The sequence below is a fragment of the Panthera tigris genome, chromosome C2 (assembly GCF_018350195.1).
Source record: "Panthera tigris isolate Pti1 chromosome C2, P.tigris_Pti1_mat1.1, whole genome shotgun sequence".
NCBI classification, from domain to species: domain Eukaryota; kingdom Metazoa; phylum Chordata; class Mammalia; order Carnivora; family Felidae; genus Panthera; species Panthera tigris.
In genome coordinates this window covers 99,598,804-99,616,903 of record NC_056668.1, presented here as the reverse complement: position 1 = coordinate 99,616,903, position 18,100 = coordinate 99,598,804, and the positions used below count along the sequence as shown (strand labels likewise).

The 18,100-nt window shown below is 32.1% G+C and overlaps 1 protein-coding gene across 1 annotated transcript in view; it reads right to left on the bottom strand.

Annotated features, from left to right (window-relative positions):
* SI (sucrase-isomaltase) overlaps nt 1–18,100 on the bottom strand; it is a 98,977-nt gene that overhangs the window by 60,656 nt on the left and 20,221 nt on the right. Inside the window, exons 13-20 of the mRNA XM_007086237.2 lie at nt 17,956–18,069; nt 12,911–12,995; nt 12,048–12,165; nt 10,537–10,708; nt 6,607–6,723; nt 4,426–4,580; nt 3,446–3,530; nt 2,312–2,368 (exon numbers count right to left, since the gene is read on the bottom strand). Of these exons, the coding sequence (XP_007086299.2) occupies nt 2,312–2,368; nt 3,446–3,530; nt 4,426–4,580; nt 6,607–6,723; nt 10,537–10,708; nt 12,048–12,165; nt 12,911–12,995; nt 17,956–18,069 (903 nt within the window). The remainder of the gene's footprint in view (nt 1–2,311; nt 2,369–3,445; nt 3,531–4,425; nt 4,581–6,606; nt 6,724–10,536; nt 10,709–12,047; nt 12,166–12,910; nt 12,996–17,955; nt 18,070–18,100) is intronic.

The window sequence follows — 18,100 nt, the reverse complement described above, 5'->3', positions numbered from 1 at the left end:
ACAGGGATGTCCACTCTCACTGCTGTTGTTTAACATACTGTTGGAAGTTCTAGCATCAGCAATCAGACAACAAAAGAAAATCAAAGGCATCGAAATTGGCAAAGATGAAGTCAAGCTTTCGCTTTTTGCAGATGACATGATATTATACATGGAAAACCCGACAGACTCCACCAAAAGTCTTCTAGAACTGATACATGAATTCAGCAAAGTCGCAGGATACAAAATCAATGTACAGAAATCAGTTGCATTCTACACACTAATAATGAAGCAACAGAAAGACAAAGAAACTGATCCCATTCGCAAATGCACCAAGAAACATCAAATACCTAGGAATGAACCTAACCAAAGATGTAAAAGATCTGTATACTGAAAACTATAGAAAGCTTATGAAGGAAATTGAAGAAGATACAAAGAAATGGAAAAACATTCCATGCTTATAGATTGGAAGAATAAATACTGTGAAAATGTCAATACTACCAAAAGCTATCTACACATTCAATGCAATCCCAATCAAAATTGCACCAGCATTCTTCTTGAAGCTAGAAAAAGCAATCCTAAAATTTGTATGGAACCACAAAAGACCCTGAATAGCCAAAGTAATTTTGAAGAAGAAGACCAAAACAGGAGGCATCACAATCCCAGACTTTAGGCTCTACCACAAAGCTGTAATCATCAAGATAGCATGGTATTGGCACAAAAACAGACACACAGACCAGTGGAATAGAATAGAGACTCCAGAATTGGACCCACAAAAGTATGGCCAACTAATATTTGACAAAGCAGGAAAGAATATCCAATAGAAAAAAGACAGTCTCTTTAACAAATGGTGCTGGGAGACATGCAACATGCAAAAGAATGACACTAGACCACTTTCTTACACCATTCACCAAAATAAACTCAAAATGGATAAAGGACCTGAATGTGAGACAGGAAACCGTCAAAACCCTAGAGGAGAAAACCTCTCTGACCTCAGCCGCAGCAATTTCTTACTTGACGCATCTCCAAAGGCAAGGGAATTAAAAGCAAAGATGAACTATTGGGACCTCATGAAGATAAAAAGCTTCTGAACTGCAAAGGAAACAATCAACAAAACTAAAAGGCAACTGACGGAATGGGAAAAGATATTTGCAAATGACATATCGGACAAAGGGCTAGTATCCAAAATCTGTAAAGAACTCACCAAACTCCACACACGAAAAACAAATAACGCATTGAAGAAATGGGCAGAAAACGTGAGTAGACACTTCTCTAAAGAAGACATCCAGATGGCCAATAGGCACATGAAAAGATGCTCAATGTCACTCCTCATCAGGGAAATACAAATCAAAACCACACTGAGATACCACCTCATGCCAGTCAGAGTGGCTAAAATGAACAAAGCAGGAGACCATAGATGCTGGCGAGGATGTGGAGAAACGAGAACCCTTCTTGCACTGTTGGGAATGCAAACTGGTGCAGCCACTCTGGAAAACAGTGTGGAGGTTCCTTAAAAAATTAAAAATAGATCTATCTTATGACCCAGCAATAGCACTGCTAGGAATTTACTCAAGGGATACAGGAGTGCTGATGGATCGGGGCACTTGTACCCTAATGTTTATAGCAGCACTTTCTACAATAGCCGAATTATGGAAAGAGCCTAAATGTCCATCAACTGATGAATGGATAAAGAAATTGTGGTTTATATGCACAATGGAATACTACTTGGCAATGAGAAAGAATGAAATATGGCCTTTTGTAGCAACGTGGATGGAACTGGAGAGTGCTATGCTAAGTGAAATAAGTCATACAGAGAAAGACAGATACCGTATGTTTTCACTCTTATGTGGATCCTGAGAAACTTAACAGAAGACCATGGGGGAGGGGAAGGGAAAAAAAAGTTAGAGAAGGAGAGAGCCAAACCATAAAAGACTCTTAAAAACTGAGAATAAACTGAAGGTTGATGGGGGGTGGGAGGGAGGGGAGGGTGGGTGATGGACATTGAGGAGGGCACCTGTTGGGATGAGCCCTGGGTGTTGTATGGAAACCAATTTGACAATAAATTTCATATTTAAAAAATAAAATAAAAATAAATAAGATTTTATACTAAAGAATATAACTTTATATTAGTCACATGCAACAAACATATACTTGCCCATGTGCAACAAAACATGTATACCGGCACAAATAGTACCATTATCCAAAATTATTCATTTTTTATAAGAATCACACAAATGCTGACAACAGATAGGCTATATGTTTGGAATTAAGTTTCCACATCAGATGTTTCGCAGTATAATTCTTGTGAGTCTATTAGTATATTAAAGTTACTTACAGTTTCATAATCATACCAAGTAGCATTAGGGATATATGCACTCACTGTATCTGCTCCCTAAAATAAAACAAGATAATTTATATGTTTTTCATTTGTTTACTTTTATCAGAAAAGTATTATACCAAATATTTATATTTTTTTCATTTGTTTACTTTAATTTGTTTACTTTTATCAGAAAAGTATTATACCAAATATTAAGTTGGGTTTTATTTTTTTTTATTAAAAAAATTTTTTTTAAGGTGTATTTATTATTGAAAGACAGACATAGGTTGAGCAGGGGCGGGGTAGAGAGAGGGAGAGACACAGAATCAGACATAGGCCTCAGGCTCTGAGCTGTCAGCACAGAGGCGGTGCTCAAAGTCACAAACTGCGAAATCATGACATGGGCTGACGTCGGTCGCTTAACCGACTGAGCTACCCAGGTGCCCCTAAGTTGGGTTTTAATAGTCAAGAAAAAAACCTCCTTTGTATTGTTACATTCCCATATTTGTTATAAATAATAATCAACAGACTCTTTTATTAGTTTCATATAATATAATAATTTAAAACACACCAAAAGCAAAGTTGAAATTTATTTAAGTAGCAATTGAAAAAATCAATGCATACTTGCATTTGTACTGTCATAATCTCCATGGTAATTGCAAATGTGTACACATTAATTTTTGTATATTTCCATGGGCATATAGACTTTTAAATGATAGATAAAACCAAATATCTCACTCCACTACATTTTCAATATGGTCATATGATCAGCTGACTTTCAAGAACCTCTTTATCTAAAAGTTAGCAAAATTTCAATGTCTATGTATAGTTAAATGAGAGTTCATTGTTATTGCTATGGATTTGATTTTGATTCCATAAAGTTGTCTTCTTAAGAAGAATACTAATTTTATATAATTTTATTTCCACAGTTACACATTATATATTTGAAAAGCATAAATCTACTTATCATTTTTATTATTTTTAGCATTTCTTCTACATTTTAGAATTCAATTCAACATTTATCAGGTTGAATCAGTCTACTGAGTAACATTTATTACCAAGTTGTGTTTTTTGTTTTTTATAATTTAGTGTGGATTTGGTTATAAAGTTTTCCTTTAAAAGCAATAAATGTATTAGAGTTGTAAAACTTACCTCTTTCAAGACTGGAGTAATAAGTAATGAGGGGCCCCATAAGAATTGAGTGTCCTCAGTCCAGGTATTCATATCCTCATAAAACCTAAGAATAATGACAATTTGCTACATAATGCCATGTTTACAATATAACGGTAAAAAAATAGGTTTATCCATATTCCTTCTTGGGTTTATCATTTCAGTCTTTTCCCGGGAATTATTATTAGCTTTAATTTTTACTTGTTTGACCTGTCATTTTGAATCTATGGTTCTTATATCCTTATGGTTCATCTGACACTCAAGAAGGAAGGAAGGAAGGAAGGAAGGAAGGAAGGAAGGAAGGAAGGAAGGAAGGAAGGAAGGGAGAGGGGGAAGAAAGGAGGGAAGGTGGGAGGAAATTAGTTCATCTGGGCTCAAAAAAATCTATCATACATGATAAGGTTATCTGTTATCTGTAATAAACAACTATTCTGTTTAATTCATTTTCCCCTCTAAGATAGGTTTGTAAAGTACCAGAAATCTTTCATACACGACTTTCTTCCTTTAAAATTTTTCGTTAAAAAATTCGTGTTTTGATATGGATTCGAAAGTCATTTCTTGAGGAAAGGTCCTGCTTTGCTCAAAATATACAAAGGCAAACACAATTCATTGCTCTGTGACTATACTGTACTCTTGATCTATATACTCAGATGATTTTGACAATACATAATAAGTTTTCAATAACTGCATATTTAATATTGCTAATATAATTTACCCAATATATTTTCTATATATTTTTTCTTTTAAGATCTATTTAATTCCCACATTTCTAACTTAATCTTGTCCAATTAATTAAATTAACCATATTTATTTACTAATGTTATTCCACAGTTCATCAAATGATTTATATGAATATAAAAAAAAGCAGAAATCCATTTGACATCTTGATTAATCTCCATTAATTTTTCAATATATGTCTCATATAATTTGAAAAAATTAAAATTCTTGAACGTAGTACTCACTCATGAAGAACTGGCCGAGCTACTGTTTCTCCAAACTTATGGGCTTTGTAAAACAGAGTATATAGGAAAGGTAATAAGGTATAGCGAATATTCAAATAGTGCCTTGATGAATTAACCAAAAGAGAATTCTGTCCAAAAAATGCTGGATCCTGATGCTATGGAATAAAAAGGAAATTGACATTAAAAACGCTAAAATGTGAATGAAAATTAAAGAGAAGCATTTAAGCTATTTTTGAAATGCAAATTATATACATTTTAGTTGGTGTATGAAAATTTGAAATTGTTCCTCTTTCATCATCAAAGTATATTTTTATATACTTTGTATATATAAAGTATATATATTTTTAGTTTTTATATTTTTATTTGGATATGTTTTAATTAAACTTTATTTTAAACTGGGCATTTTTCATTTTTATATATTAGAGATGAAAAAATATTTTAACGAAGAATTTTCACCTATATTATTTGTGGTAGACTGCATTATTGGCTCCAATTTTCATGCTTCCTGTACCTCCAACCTTTGCTGTATAACTCTGAAATCCCTACCAATAAAATGGAGTGTATTTCCCATCAAGTGCACTTGACTTTGTGCTCAGCTAAGTGACATACTTTGGCCAATGGAGTTTTAGTAACATGCGACCCATTCATGTAAAGGCTTGAAATGTGCTTGCCTGAGGACTTACTGCCTTGTGCCTTGTCCTTGCCATTAGGAAAAAAAGCCCAGGTAGTCTACTGGCCCAGAGATACAGGGAACAGAGCAGCTTGGCCGGCTCTTGTAGCTGAAGGACAGCTTGTAACCTGAAGGACAGCTTTCCTGCTAAGCCCACGCTGGATCAGTGGACTCTCTTAGTCTAGGTGCAGTGATATGAGCAAACCTGCTTAGATCTCCTGTTATGGGTAGCAAAATTATACTGAGGGCACCAGCTGCTGCCTCCCTTGATTCACCATCATGTTTACTCTGAAGACATTTCCCTTCGGCTGCTCCCAGCTAATCAATGATCATGGTGGGAGTACTATTCAGGCCCGTTCATAGAAAACACAGGACATTTCCAAGGTCATCTTTGCATTGAGGACTCACCACTGGGCTGAGTGGAAACTTCCTTAGAATTGGGCTGCAGTGTGTGACTCTCTTTAAAAACCCGCTTTCCTTGCCTTCATCTTCACCAGATTCAGACCCCAATTGTGATGTGAAGGCTCTCTCTATTTTCTCCTCTCCCTCCCCTTTATCCTTCACAAGTTTTTCACTAATAAATCTCTATCATGTCTGTCTCAGCAACTGCTTTTTGGGGTCAGAAATTAACACAGTGTAATATAATTCATATCAGTATTCCCCATGAGCACAAATTTCTTGAAAGCATGTCTCAGTAGATTAGGTAATGACTAATCTCCAATTTATACCTCTTACTTTTGTTCTGTCATACCTTCTTCCAGGCTGAGCTCTGAGTGGTTGTCCCTCTTCTCAAACAGAATTAAGGCCCTATGTGTAACTAGTGTGTAAACAATGAATCATTTCTTAACATGCACTTAATTGACTTAATGGTCTCACCTAATTTTCCCAGTTTCTCTGAGAAATATGTTTCTGAAAGCCCAGAGCATGCTGAATTCACAGGGCTGGTACTTCAGTATGTCCTTATATATCAACTCCCACCAGTTCAGATACATACGGTAAGTGTTAGTTTTATTTTTTCCCAAGCTGTCATTCCAGTTTTACTTATTATGGAAAGACTCTGGACTCAAACTACTTTTACAGTGTCTTGAACTTCTTGTGTTTCTTTAATGAAACAAAAACTGTAAATCCTTAATATTACCTTGTATTTTTTATGAAAGAAAAATTACCTGGAATTTACATTGTTGGAATCCAAGAATCTAGACTCAAAACCCTTTGGCTTTAATTTTAAGTATTAAGTTATTTTAAGTTAAAGTGATCTAATTTCCTTGTATATGCTTTATGCTTAAATAAGATATTTATGTTGTGACCCCATTACATTTCACGATTCCTTTATTTGACCATTTTTTAAATATACAAAATATTTATAGGCCTTGAGAAGGGAACTTCTAACTCCTCTTTAAAAATTATGCTACAAACTTTCAGCCCCTTTCTTCTACAGATATAAATTTAAGTACATTGCTAAAACTAGAATAAGGTTTTATTTCAAAACATGGAGAAGAAAAGGAATTTACCTCATATATATCACCATTATGGTTCCTGGAAAATGGATAAAAGGCCCCAAGTTGCATCCACCTCCTGCAAAGCTCTTCTGTGGTATTAACCACAAATCCACAGATGTCCGCTCCAACCTAAATAACAAATATATCTATCATTCATAGTGTAAAGAGTCTCAAATTTGCCTAGGGCATCACATTTTATGCCTCAACAGATTAACCTGCATTACTTACAATCTTTATTTTACTGTCTTCATATATTCTTCCTTAACTTAGTTTTTTATTTTCCATTTTTGCTATTTATTTGCCTCTAATTGCATCATTTTACACTTTTTTTCACTGTCTCTTTATTTAGTCTCATGTATTTATTTTCTCCTTTGATCTAATCATTGTTAATGTATAGTGTGAATTTATATTATTAAAATGTGTTGTTTCTTAATCCAAAACTCTCCTCCCATGATCTGATTTTTTCCATTTATAATATATTACTGTAATAGTAAAATAGTAAAAAAAATGGTGTCTAACATGTAGCCATTAAAATTTCATTTCTCTTCCTTTAAGGACCCTCCAGGAAAACTCTTATCCTTAATTTAGTATGTTTACATTTATTTAAATGTTTACAGCCATTTCTTTATTTTTCTAAATAGTATGTAAATATCCATAAACAAAATATAGTATTTTTTGCATGTTTATTAACTTTATATAAATGGCAGACTGTACGAATGACATTGCATTTCATTTTTTTCTCAAGGTACTATTGTTGTGAGATTCACTTACGTTAATGTGGTTCTAGTTTTCTATCATATGGGATCTCATGACTATGAAAAATGTTCCTATCAAACTTATTTGTGGCTTTTTTGTGAGTAATATTCTATGGAAATATATGTATATATATACATACACACACACACACACACACACACATATATTTACCTTTACTGTATGGTATTATATATACGTTTATATATACAAATATTTTCAAGATTATTTCTCTGGTTTATTGGAAATGCACATTGTTTAATCAAAACCGGCTGTAACCATTAGTAAGCACAGTCACAGTACACGAAAATTTCCTTTGTTCCATTTCTTGTCAATTCCTGTTATATTTCGACTTTTAATTTTTGCCACCTATATATATGATATGTATACCTCACTAAAATTTTAACTTGTATTTCTCTGATTACTATGGAAGTTGGGAACTTTTTCATATTCTTACTGAGTCCATATTGGTTTCTCTTCCTACAGAATTACCTGTTTACAACCTTTGCTAATTTTTCCATTGTTTTACCTTCTACAAATTACAGTAGGTAGTTTAAATTGAGTATTAGTCATTTATTGACTATATGAATTGAACATGTCATTTTAACTTTTTAAAAAAAATTTTTTTTAACGTTTATTTATTTTTGGGACAGAGAGAGACAGAGCATGAACAGGGGAGGGGCAGAGAGAGAGGGAGACACAGAATCGGAAACAGGCTCCAGGCTCTGAGCCATCAGCCCAGAGCCCGACGTGGGGCTCGAACTCACGGACCGCGAGATCGTGACCTGAGCTGAAGTCAGACGCTTAACCCACTGAGCCACCCAGGCGCCCCCATTTTAACTTTTAAAATAGTCTTTTAATGAACAAAAGTTTTTATTTTGTTACAGTAAAATTTATATTTCTTTATTATTTGTGCCTTCTGTGATTTGTTTAGGAAATTATACCTCTAACCCAACATCACAGTTACTCATATGTTTTTCTAATATGTTTAAAGTTTACTTTTCTTTTTAAAAAATTTTTTTTTAACATTTATTTATTTTTGAGACAGAGAGAGACAGAGCATGAACGGGGGAGGGTCAGAGAGAGAGGGAGGCACAGAATTGGAAGCAGGTTCCAGGCTCTGAGCCATCAGCCCAGAGCCCGATGCGGGGCTCAAACTCATGAACCGCGAGATCGTGACCTGAGCTGGTCGGACGCTTAACCGACTGAGCCACCCAGGCGCCTCTAAAGCTTACTTTTCATACATAGCTCTTTAATCTATCTGGGATTGATTTTTGTGTGAAGTGTAAGTCATGGACCCATTTTATTTTATTATGAATAAATGATACTTCACATATGAATATTTGATACTTTCCTCACTGATTTATAGTGATAGTGCAATCAGTTAATGCATTTCATTAATGCATGAGCCTATTCCATATTATGCCATATTATTCTCTTTGAATATACAGAGTCAAGAATTGTGCTATATTACTGTTTTATTGGATAGGGTGAATCCTTGTGCTCTTTTCTACTTCTTTACATTGTATTGTCTCCACATGAAGTTTAAAGAATCTTTTATGTTCCCCAAACTCACTTTATAGTTTAAATTGGAATATCACTAATGTTGGATAATAGTTTGGGGAGAATGTATATTTCTAATATATTAAGCTTTATTATCTATGAACATGGCATGTATTTAATTTAGCTACTTAAAATTTTCTCAAAACTATCCTACATTTACTTTTAATATTTACTCCTGGTAACTGTGTATTAATTACTTGCTATAATAAATTAACACTTTATCTTAAAATACATTGTAACATTGCTTATTTCTTTCAACCTTTTTTAGACAAAATTTGCCAAAAATCTATTTTATTCAAATTTCCAAAGTCATCTTTGTAATTTCATATTATTAATTTTTCTCTGGAAACTTTGCTTCCCTGCATTAATGTCTTCTCTTATTTTCATTCCTTACTTCTTTCTTTAGGTTTATTCTACTTTGTTTTTTCCATTTTCTTAATTAATGCACTTTACTCATTAATATTCAGCCTTTCTTTGTTTTTAATCTAAGCAGTTAAGGCTGTAAGTTTTCCTCTAAAACAAATTTAGTTGACAACTTATAGTTTTGATATTAAGTATAATTGCTAGCACTCAGTTCTAAGGATTTATTCCCCCCCTCTTTTTCCATTCAGTTTGTTTTTTGACTAATGAATCATTTTAAAATGCGTTTTTTAATTTCCCAAGTCAAGACTCTTGAGTGTGTGTGTGCGCGCGCACGCACGTGTGTGATTTTTGTTGTTATTTGGTTGGGTTTTTTTTTAATATGAAATTTATTCTCAAATTGGTTTCCATACAACACCCAGTGCTCATCTCAACAGGTGCCCTCCTCAGTACCCATCACCCACCCACCCCTCCCTACCACCGCCCATCAACCCTCAGATTGTTGTCAGTTTTTAAGAGTCTCTTATGGTTTGGCTCCCTCCCTCTCTAACTTTTTTTTTTTTCCTTCCCCTCCCCCATGGTCTTCTCTTACGTTTCTCAGGTTTTCATTTTGTTTTGTGCATAATGAAAGAAAGAAAAAATGAATCACTATAATTTCCTAACATATTTTACATTATTTTTTTATGTAGTGGCTCTCTTTAACGTTCAATTATCAACACTGCATACATTTTTTATTTGATATAAAGACTGATTAGACTCTATATATCCAGAGTTGCCTGGAACAGATTTTCTCTGCTTTTAAAATTTGAGACTTATCTCTGTCTTTATTTTTTATCTCTTATTTTTTTCTTTTAAATACAGGAAACAGCTTTATTGGTTTTTATCTTAAACTGACAATCTAGTATTGAAAGATATTTAGACTTCTGACATTTGTCTTTATTACCACTATATTTGGATTTTTCCCTACCATCTTATCTGGGGCTTTATTTACTTTATAAAAGCTTTTCCTTTGCTTTGTTTATATTGATATTTGTTTCATGTATTATTTTGAGTTCCTTGGATTTTATTTATTCCCATTTCTCATTCTAATGGCTAGAATGTTATAGATACCACCTATATTCTTTTCTTTCATAAATTCCCTAAGAATAAAGATTGGATTTTTCTGTAACATACATTTAATCATTTTATTGAAGATTATTAAGATCACATTACAAAATTAAAAGTCATGCACAGCTAATATAAATGACACTGTATGAAATTGCTTACCAATGGCATTCCAAATAAATTGAACTCTAGCATTCCTGTGATAGACCATTCCATTTGCTCCCATGAAGCAGTGTTGTCCCCTAGCCAGTGTGCAGCATAGCTTCCAGACCCAGCAAAAGTTGACCGGGTGAGAATGAAGCTTCTCTTATTAGGGAAAACTTTCTCTATGGCTCTAAAAGTAAAAGCAAATGAATAAATCAGATTTATTTTTAAATAACTTTTTATCGACCTTTCGTACAAATTTTGTATTTATCTACCAATGTTTACTTAAAAACATTCCAATCAGGGAAAGGAAATCAGACTTTGATTTCCTTTACGAAATTAAATAAACATACTTTTTGTATCCACTCAACACTTGTTTTTAAAATATATGGTTTAAACTCACTGAAATCCTTTTTTAACCTGAAATGTAGTAATCTGAACTTGAACTGTCTACAAAGTTTTGAGATGCAATGATGCTAATGATGTATTAATGTCTGTATTTTCAAATATTAGCACGCAATGTTGGGATGAAAGTTACATATTTGAGAGGCATTTTATTTTGTTTGTATCTAAAAGTTTACTATCCACAACTACTAGCATTATTTATCTCACGTCTATTTGGTACCTGAGTATTACTGATAATTTTTTCTATAAATAGGAAATATTCAGGAAAGATACAAAGTTTGATTTAGTATATAAACTTATCCAGACTACCTTAGTAAAAAGATATAATGGTATTCTCAGGTGGTTTTTCTATATTAATATCTTTATAACACTGAACTATAGTGTTGCTATTTCCTTCTAGAATTTATTTATACACTTCAATATATAAATGCTCTACTGAGTTTAAAAAGTGAAGTAACCAAACTCTATGAAGATAATGTATAAGAGTTGAGATACCATGGTATGTTTTGGGACTAGACAAATGTAGGTGTGTCTTTAAATTTAATCATATTTATTTAATTCTGAAAAAGATTAAAAAATTATTGAGGTCAGGATCTGGGTTTTATTGACTATTGCATTGTAGGTTCTTATATAATACTTGAGAAAGAATAGGCAATCAGGGTAAGATTATCCCCTTCCTTTGTTTTGTAACTTGTTATTTTTTTGCATCCAAGTACACACAGCATTAGAAAGTTACTTTGTGAGATACTAGATAGAAAACTACATTTTAATTGAAACCCTTGATTTTAAAAAGACCTACTCTAGAAGCACCACTCTCTCAGGCCAATTGTGTAGAACATAATTGCTTAGAACATAATTATATTCAGAGATAGCAAAGTGAATCAAAATTTTGAAGCGTACTTTAAATCTATGAATTAAAAAAGGACCACAGTTAAATACATACACCACATAGTTCTTGATGAACTAAGTTCCAAATTCATGAAGATTAGTAGAAGTACTGACACCATGAAAATACTATCTTTCTTTGCCTTCTTACTCTTGCTCTTTTCCAACTATATTAGTGTATTACAACATATTTCTAGACAATAAGTATGAAAGAGGTTTCTGAATGAAACTGCACTTACTTCTCTGTGGCTATAGCCATGCTGTATCCATAGAGGCTGTGAACATCATACTGTTTCCCCCAGTACTGCACAGCATCCATGCAAATTGTTTTGGAATACATGAGTTTGTCAAGAATATCTTAGAAAAAATATATAAGAAATGTTTCTTAAGAGAGAGTTTCCATTTTAAGCTTCATAATCCTTAAGTACACATATATATACCTATTTGTATTATACGTCACACAAATATATATACCCTTTTAACGCTTTCTAGGTTAGTTTATTTAAATATAATTTAATTTTATATATGTACATCTGTTACACAATTACAAACCATCCAAATCCCTGCTTTTCAGGTTTTTTATTGTGCTTCAACTTACAGGCTTATGTGGTGTTGCAATAATTACTGTCATCTTCAGATGTACTTATTGCTGTCTATTCTCCCCTAAGAGCAAATCTTTCTTTGGTTGTATTTTTTACCCACTTTTAATGGTGAAAAACTTATTTTTTAGAATATGTGACATGTAACTATTCCCATTAGGTTCATTCTAAAAACTGCACAAATTACTGCATAAGGCTCATGGAAAGAAGTTGATCATTTAAATTATAATTTCAAACAAATTGTGTTTCTTTTCATTAATTATTTGATCATGGGCAGTTTATCAGTAATAAAGAGAAATCAATAATCTTTCCCAAAATTTAAAATCATTCTTCTTTTCTTAAGCATAAAAATTTTAGCCCAAAAGTAACACAAAAACAGACAAAACGCATTGATTTCAGGGACTCAAAATTTTATAAACGTTTGTGATATAGAAATATATGCTAGAATTTACCAGGAAAATTATTCTTAGTTAATGGTAAGTAAATAACCAAATAAAATTTACCAGGAGTAAAAGGTGGATAATTCAGTTTATTGTCATTGCATCCTTTTTTTGAACCTTGAACAAAACTGGAAACTTCATTCATGTCCTAAATGGATATAAAATGAAGAACAGCAGATTTTAAGTGATAACAGAGGTATCTTGTATGGGATTCAGGGATTGTATATAACAAAAATGTATTTAACTTACCTAGTTTTAATTATACCTATAAAATATTAATAACATTATAAGTATTAAGCAACTGTCTTTTCCAAGTAGTTGTATCAATTTTCTCAAGGTGAGTCCACCATTGTGCCACACTTCTGGCACATTCATTTATGCACCATCGTTTGCTCATCTTACCTGACATTTATCTAGTTTCTGTGATGTGCACTGCCAGCCGCGAGGCACAGCATGTTTTGTATAGCCCTTCATTCCTACACTCTCATGAGAGAGTGAAAGTGAAATAGGTAAATAGCATTTTAGCATTAAATGAAAATAGTTATGACCTTACTTAACCCCTTGAACAGTCTCAGGGAACCCTAGGGCAGCTGGACCACATTATAAGAACGAGTGACCTAAACATCTCTTGGAGGCAGAATTGTGGGGATGTGTTTATAGATTTTTTGCCGTGTAAATGTAAGCCGCAATAGTATCTTGCCACATACTAGTTTGTGACCATTACTTTTAAAAAATAAAGGCTTTGAACTAAAAAGATAATATATATAAAATTATATATCACACTACACATGCTCAAAAAATAATCTATTTCTTTTTCCTTCTCTGTTAATTGCATTGTAGGATTTCCACACATTTTTGAAGCTTATTTCCCACATGTCTATAATATGCAGTCTCTGCTCTCACAAAGACTTCATACTCGGTCAAGTCCCTTGTTAATATTGTTTTTCTTCAGAAGGAATAAATTTTCTTTATTACTCTTTTTTTCTTCCATACACATCATGCCCAGATGGAATCAATGTGAAACATTAAAGTTGCAAAATAAATTTTTCATCATTAAAAGGTAAATGTTTTCATTTCCCAAATATTTTCTCTTTAAAAAAGTTTTTAATATTTATTTTATTTCATGGTTTTTTTTTGAGAGAGAGAGAGAGACAGAGAGACAGAGCATGAGTGGGAGAGGGGCAGAGAGAGGGGGACACAGAATCTGAAGCAGGCTCCAGGCTCTGAGCTGTCAGCACAGAGCCTGATACGGGGCTTGAACTAACTAGTGGAACTGAGTCATGACATCATGAGCCTAGATGAAGTTGGACACTTAATCGACCGAGCCACCCAGGCTCCAAATATTTTCTTAATAGCCACAAAGAAGAAAAATTATGCAGTTATTCTACAGTATTGGGGTTACTTTATTGAAATTACCTGGAATGTTATATTCAATTTGATTTTCCTATGTCTAGTAAAATTAATACAAAGAGATACTATAGTTGGGCCGCCAATAATTTTAGATGAACCTAAGCACTTTTTCTTCATGAATCCATGAACCAAATTAAATTTAAAAACAATTTCAACTGCTGACATTCATAATTGGGAATCAAGTTGCATTATTAAATTTTAACTTTTTCTAAACTATTTAGCATCTTATATGTATAATTATTCTTGAGAAAATACAAAGCAAAACATTTAACTATGAAATTTATGTTATTTTATTAGAATTATGTACTTGCAAATTGAAATAAAATTCACAAGTTCTTCCAGCATTTGCTCAAAATAGACATAATTTATGTAACTTAAGAATAAACATAATTTTTAAAGAAATTAATTTATTTCACATGAAAAAATTGATCAAAAATATTTGTTTAATCATTAATATTATACTGTATGTTAACTGGAATTTAAATAAAAATTAAGATAAAATTAATTATTTTATCATACAACCATGTAAATAAGAGTAAATCAAATGTTTGATTTCACCAGTTCACAATATAAGGGAAAGGAGTCTCTGTACTCAAGAAGATAAATGTATTCATCTATTAAAGGGAAAAAAGACACTTTTACATGATTGTAACCATATTTTACAATAAACACAATATTTGCTATTTGATAATTTATTTTTAAAATATCCTACCTACTTGGAAAGATTTGTTATTAATTAAACATACTACACATAATGTAATAGAATTTATTTATATCTCTTTTAATGTATTTTGTATATTTGCACTTTTGAAAATTCTGAAAGTATTTTTCTCTAATGTCTATAAATTATTTAAATGATGCTACATGTATTTAGTGTCATTTAAAAATCAACTCAATTAGTATTTTTAATATTACAATCAGCAGGTTGAAAGCAGTGGAAGTCGCAAGGCAAAGGCCTCAGTGAATTGATAGTAATAAGTATACCTACAGATATTCAAGTACCATTCAAACCATCCCAAATCGAGTAATGATTATTCCTAGGAATTGTCAATGCCATTTTTAGGGATGTTTCTGAAAGTTCTTTTCTTTAAAATCCATTGAAAATTGTGTACAAAAGTTTGGCAACTTTTTAAAATAAAACATTTAAAAAAAATCTTGGTATTTCATAATTTCATCACTTCATATTTAAACTAAGTCTACATAAAAATAGCCCCATTTTTCAAAGAATTCTAAAAATAATTCACTGAATTTTAAGTTTGTCACTGAATTTTAAGTTTCCTAGAACTATGTATTAAATTGTTGAGCTTCTTTATGGAAAAATTCTGCTTATTAGATTTTTAAGAATGAAATCATAATAACAACACGATCACGACAATATATATATTTGTTCAGAGAAAGTGGAAGTGATCTTTGAATTTTAAAAATACCGACTGCGTACATTTATTTTGAAATTACAGCTTCAGTCTTTATTATACCAAATGCATTAGTCTCTTATTTCTCAAGTATTAGGAAATTATCTCAAGAATGTTGCAAAAAAGATAATTCAAGTATATTATATGTCTATATACAAAAATCTATTTTTCAATGAAAATTATGCTCATATTGTTTTCCAGAGTGATTTTAATATTTAAAATTAAAATTCAAAAACATTAGCTTGGCATTTAAATTATAAATCTAGGAAATGATGACACTAATTTTAAATTTGACAAAAAAATAAAATGTTTTCAGTTAAATAAGAATACTTTGTTTTATTGTACATTCATTCTATCAGAATAATCTGAAGAAAATGAAAGAATTAAGGAAACACTTTTATCAGTAGGATTTGATAGTTATTCAAGTAAAAGCTGGAAGCAGAATAACCATTGCTTATACATCATATAAATTAATTCAGTGATGTTTAGTGAGCTTTGAAATTATACTGATTATATTGCGTTTTGTTTTGTTTTTTAAGCTTTGTCAAATGCTTATGTATTAGGAGGAGAACAACTCCACCTTTCTCAGATGCTCCTCCCCTTCCCTGCCCTCCCTCTCTTTGGAGTTGAATCAGGTACTGTATTTGTGTTCAATGGATATAGGAAATGAAGTATTCTCTTTCTACAGCACAGTCAGATTCTCTTTCACTATTCCTAAAGTATCAGTTATACTGTAACTGTGCTCCAATGGACTCAAATTATTTCATTAGCAGAAACAAAAACCCGAACATTTTAACTTAACTAATACAACTGAAATTGGAGCTGGAATTAAAAACAAAACCAAGAATGGAGTGCAAATTTTTTTGTTATTTCTATAGCCTGCTAGGTATTATTGTGACCTCACTAATTTTGTGTCTAATAACTAAAGCCTCTCCATTTTCATTCTATTCTTAAGAATCCTGAAGAGTATGCTAACCTCTAACTCAGTTCCATGTTGTCAGCTAAAAACATAATTTTCCTCTTTGTATTCTCCACAACATACCTGATATACTGATGGTGCAAAATATACACTTAACTAAGTAATTGATTAAATAATCACTGAATAAATAATGAGCACTTCATGAAAGTAGAGCTATTGTGTAACTCAACAAAGACATGGATGTCCCTAAGACATCCATTATCTCCTTCTAAAATTCTGTGCAGTTGTAATAACTTTGAACAAAATCTCTGATGTTCCTCTGTATTCAAGTTTATTAGACTTCTTTTTTCCCCTGGAACATAGAATTCTGGGGTCACCAAGTAGTTTCACTCACCAAATATGGTTGCAGTTTCCATAACAAAAGACACTAAATCATTCTATATGGTAAACCCAGAAATAAGTAATCAATAGCTACAGATACAAAACTTCATCCAAAGAAATTTTCAAACATTAGCATTTCCCTTTAATAGCTTTACCAATAATCTAGGATTTTGGTTGTTGCTGTTGTTGTTTATCTTGAAATAAAACATTTAACCTATTTCAATTTTGATTTGTTTTACTCCATAATTTACTAAAAAGAAAGTTTCTAGGGGTGCCTGGGTGGCTCAGTTGATTGAGCGTCCAGCTGTTGATTTCAACTCAGGTCATGATCTCAGGGTTCCTGAGTTTGAGTCCCACGTAGGGCTGGCTCTGTGCTGATGGTGCAGAGCTTACTTGGATCCTCTCTCTCCCTCTCTCTTTGCCCCTCCACCACTCGCATGCACATGCACATGCATACATGCACTCTCACTCTGTCTCTAGCAAAATAAATAAATATGCTTTTTTTTAAAAAAAGCTTGTTTTTAAAAAAAGAGAGTTTCTAAGGGTTAGTGATATGTTATTATGTATCCATAGTGCTGCAATCGCTTGAATACTGTAGACTATAATAAATGTTTTTAAAATTGCACTACTTACCTCCAAATCTTGCTGTTTTCAAACATAAATTGTTAGTCATAAAAATATGGCATCTTACTGATAGAAATGGAATTTATTCTATAAAGTGTATCACTGAAGAAGAAAACTTGCAATTTGCAGTTTTTACTTAAGATTCTTTTCTAACCCAGGAACATGACAGGTATGAATTTATACATTCTAGAAAAATATTATAAAATTTTTAAATTTCATGTTCAAATGATTACAAAATTTACCTTGTCAACTTTATAATTATTTTATATATTTTATTTATTTATTATAATAACAATAATTATTTATAGAAAAATAATTCTATGCTAATTGTCTAAAATTAGTGATTTAAAATAGCTACTTACAATCCAAAGTCCATCATATTTCACTTCTTGATGGAAAATGCTGCATTCATCTGCCCACCAATCTATGCAGTTTGGATTAGTAAAATCAGGGTATACTGTTAATCCTGGCCACACCTGAAAGAATAGATCATTCATATATATACAT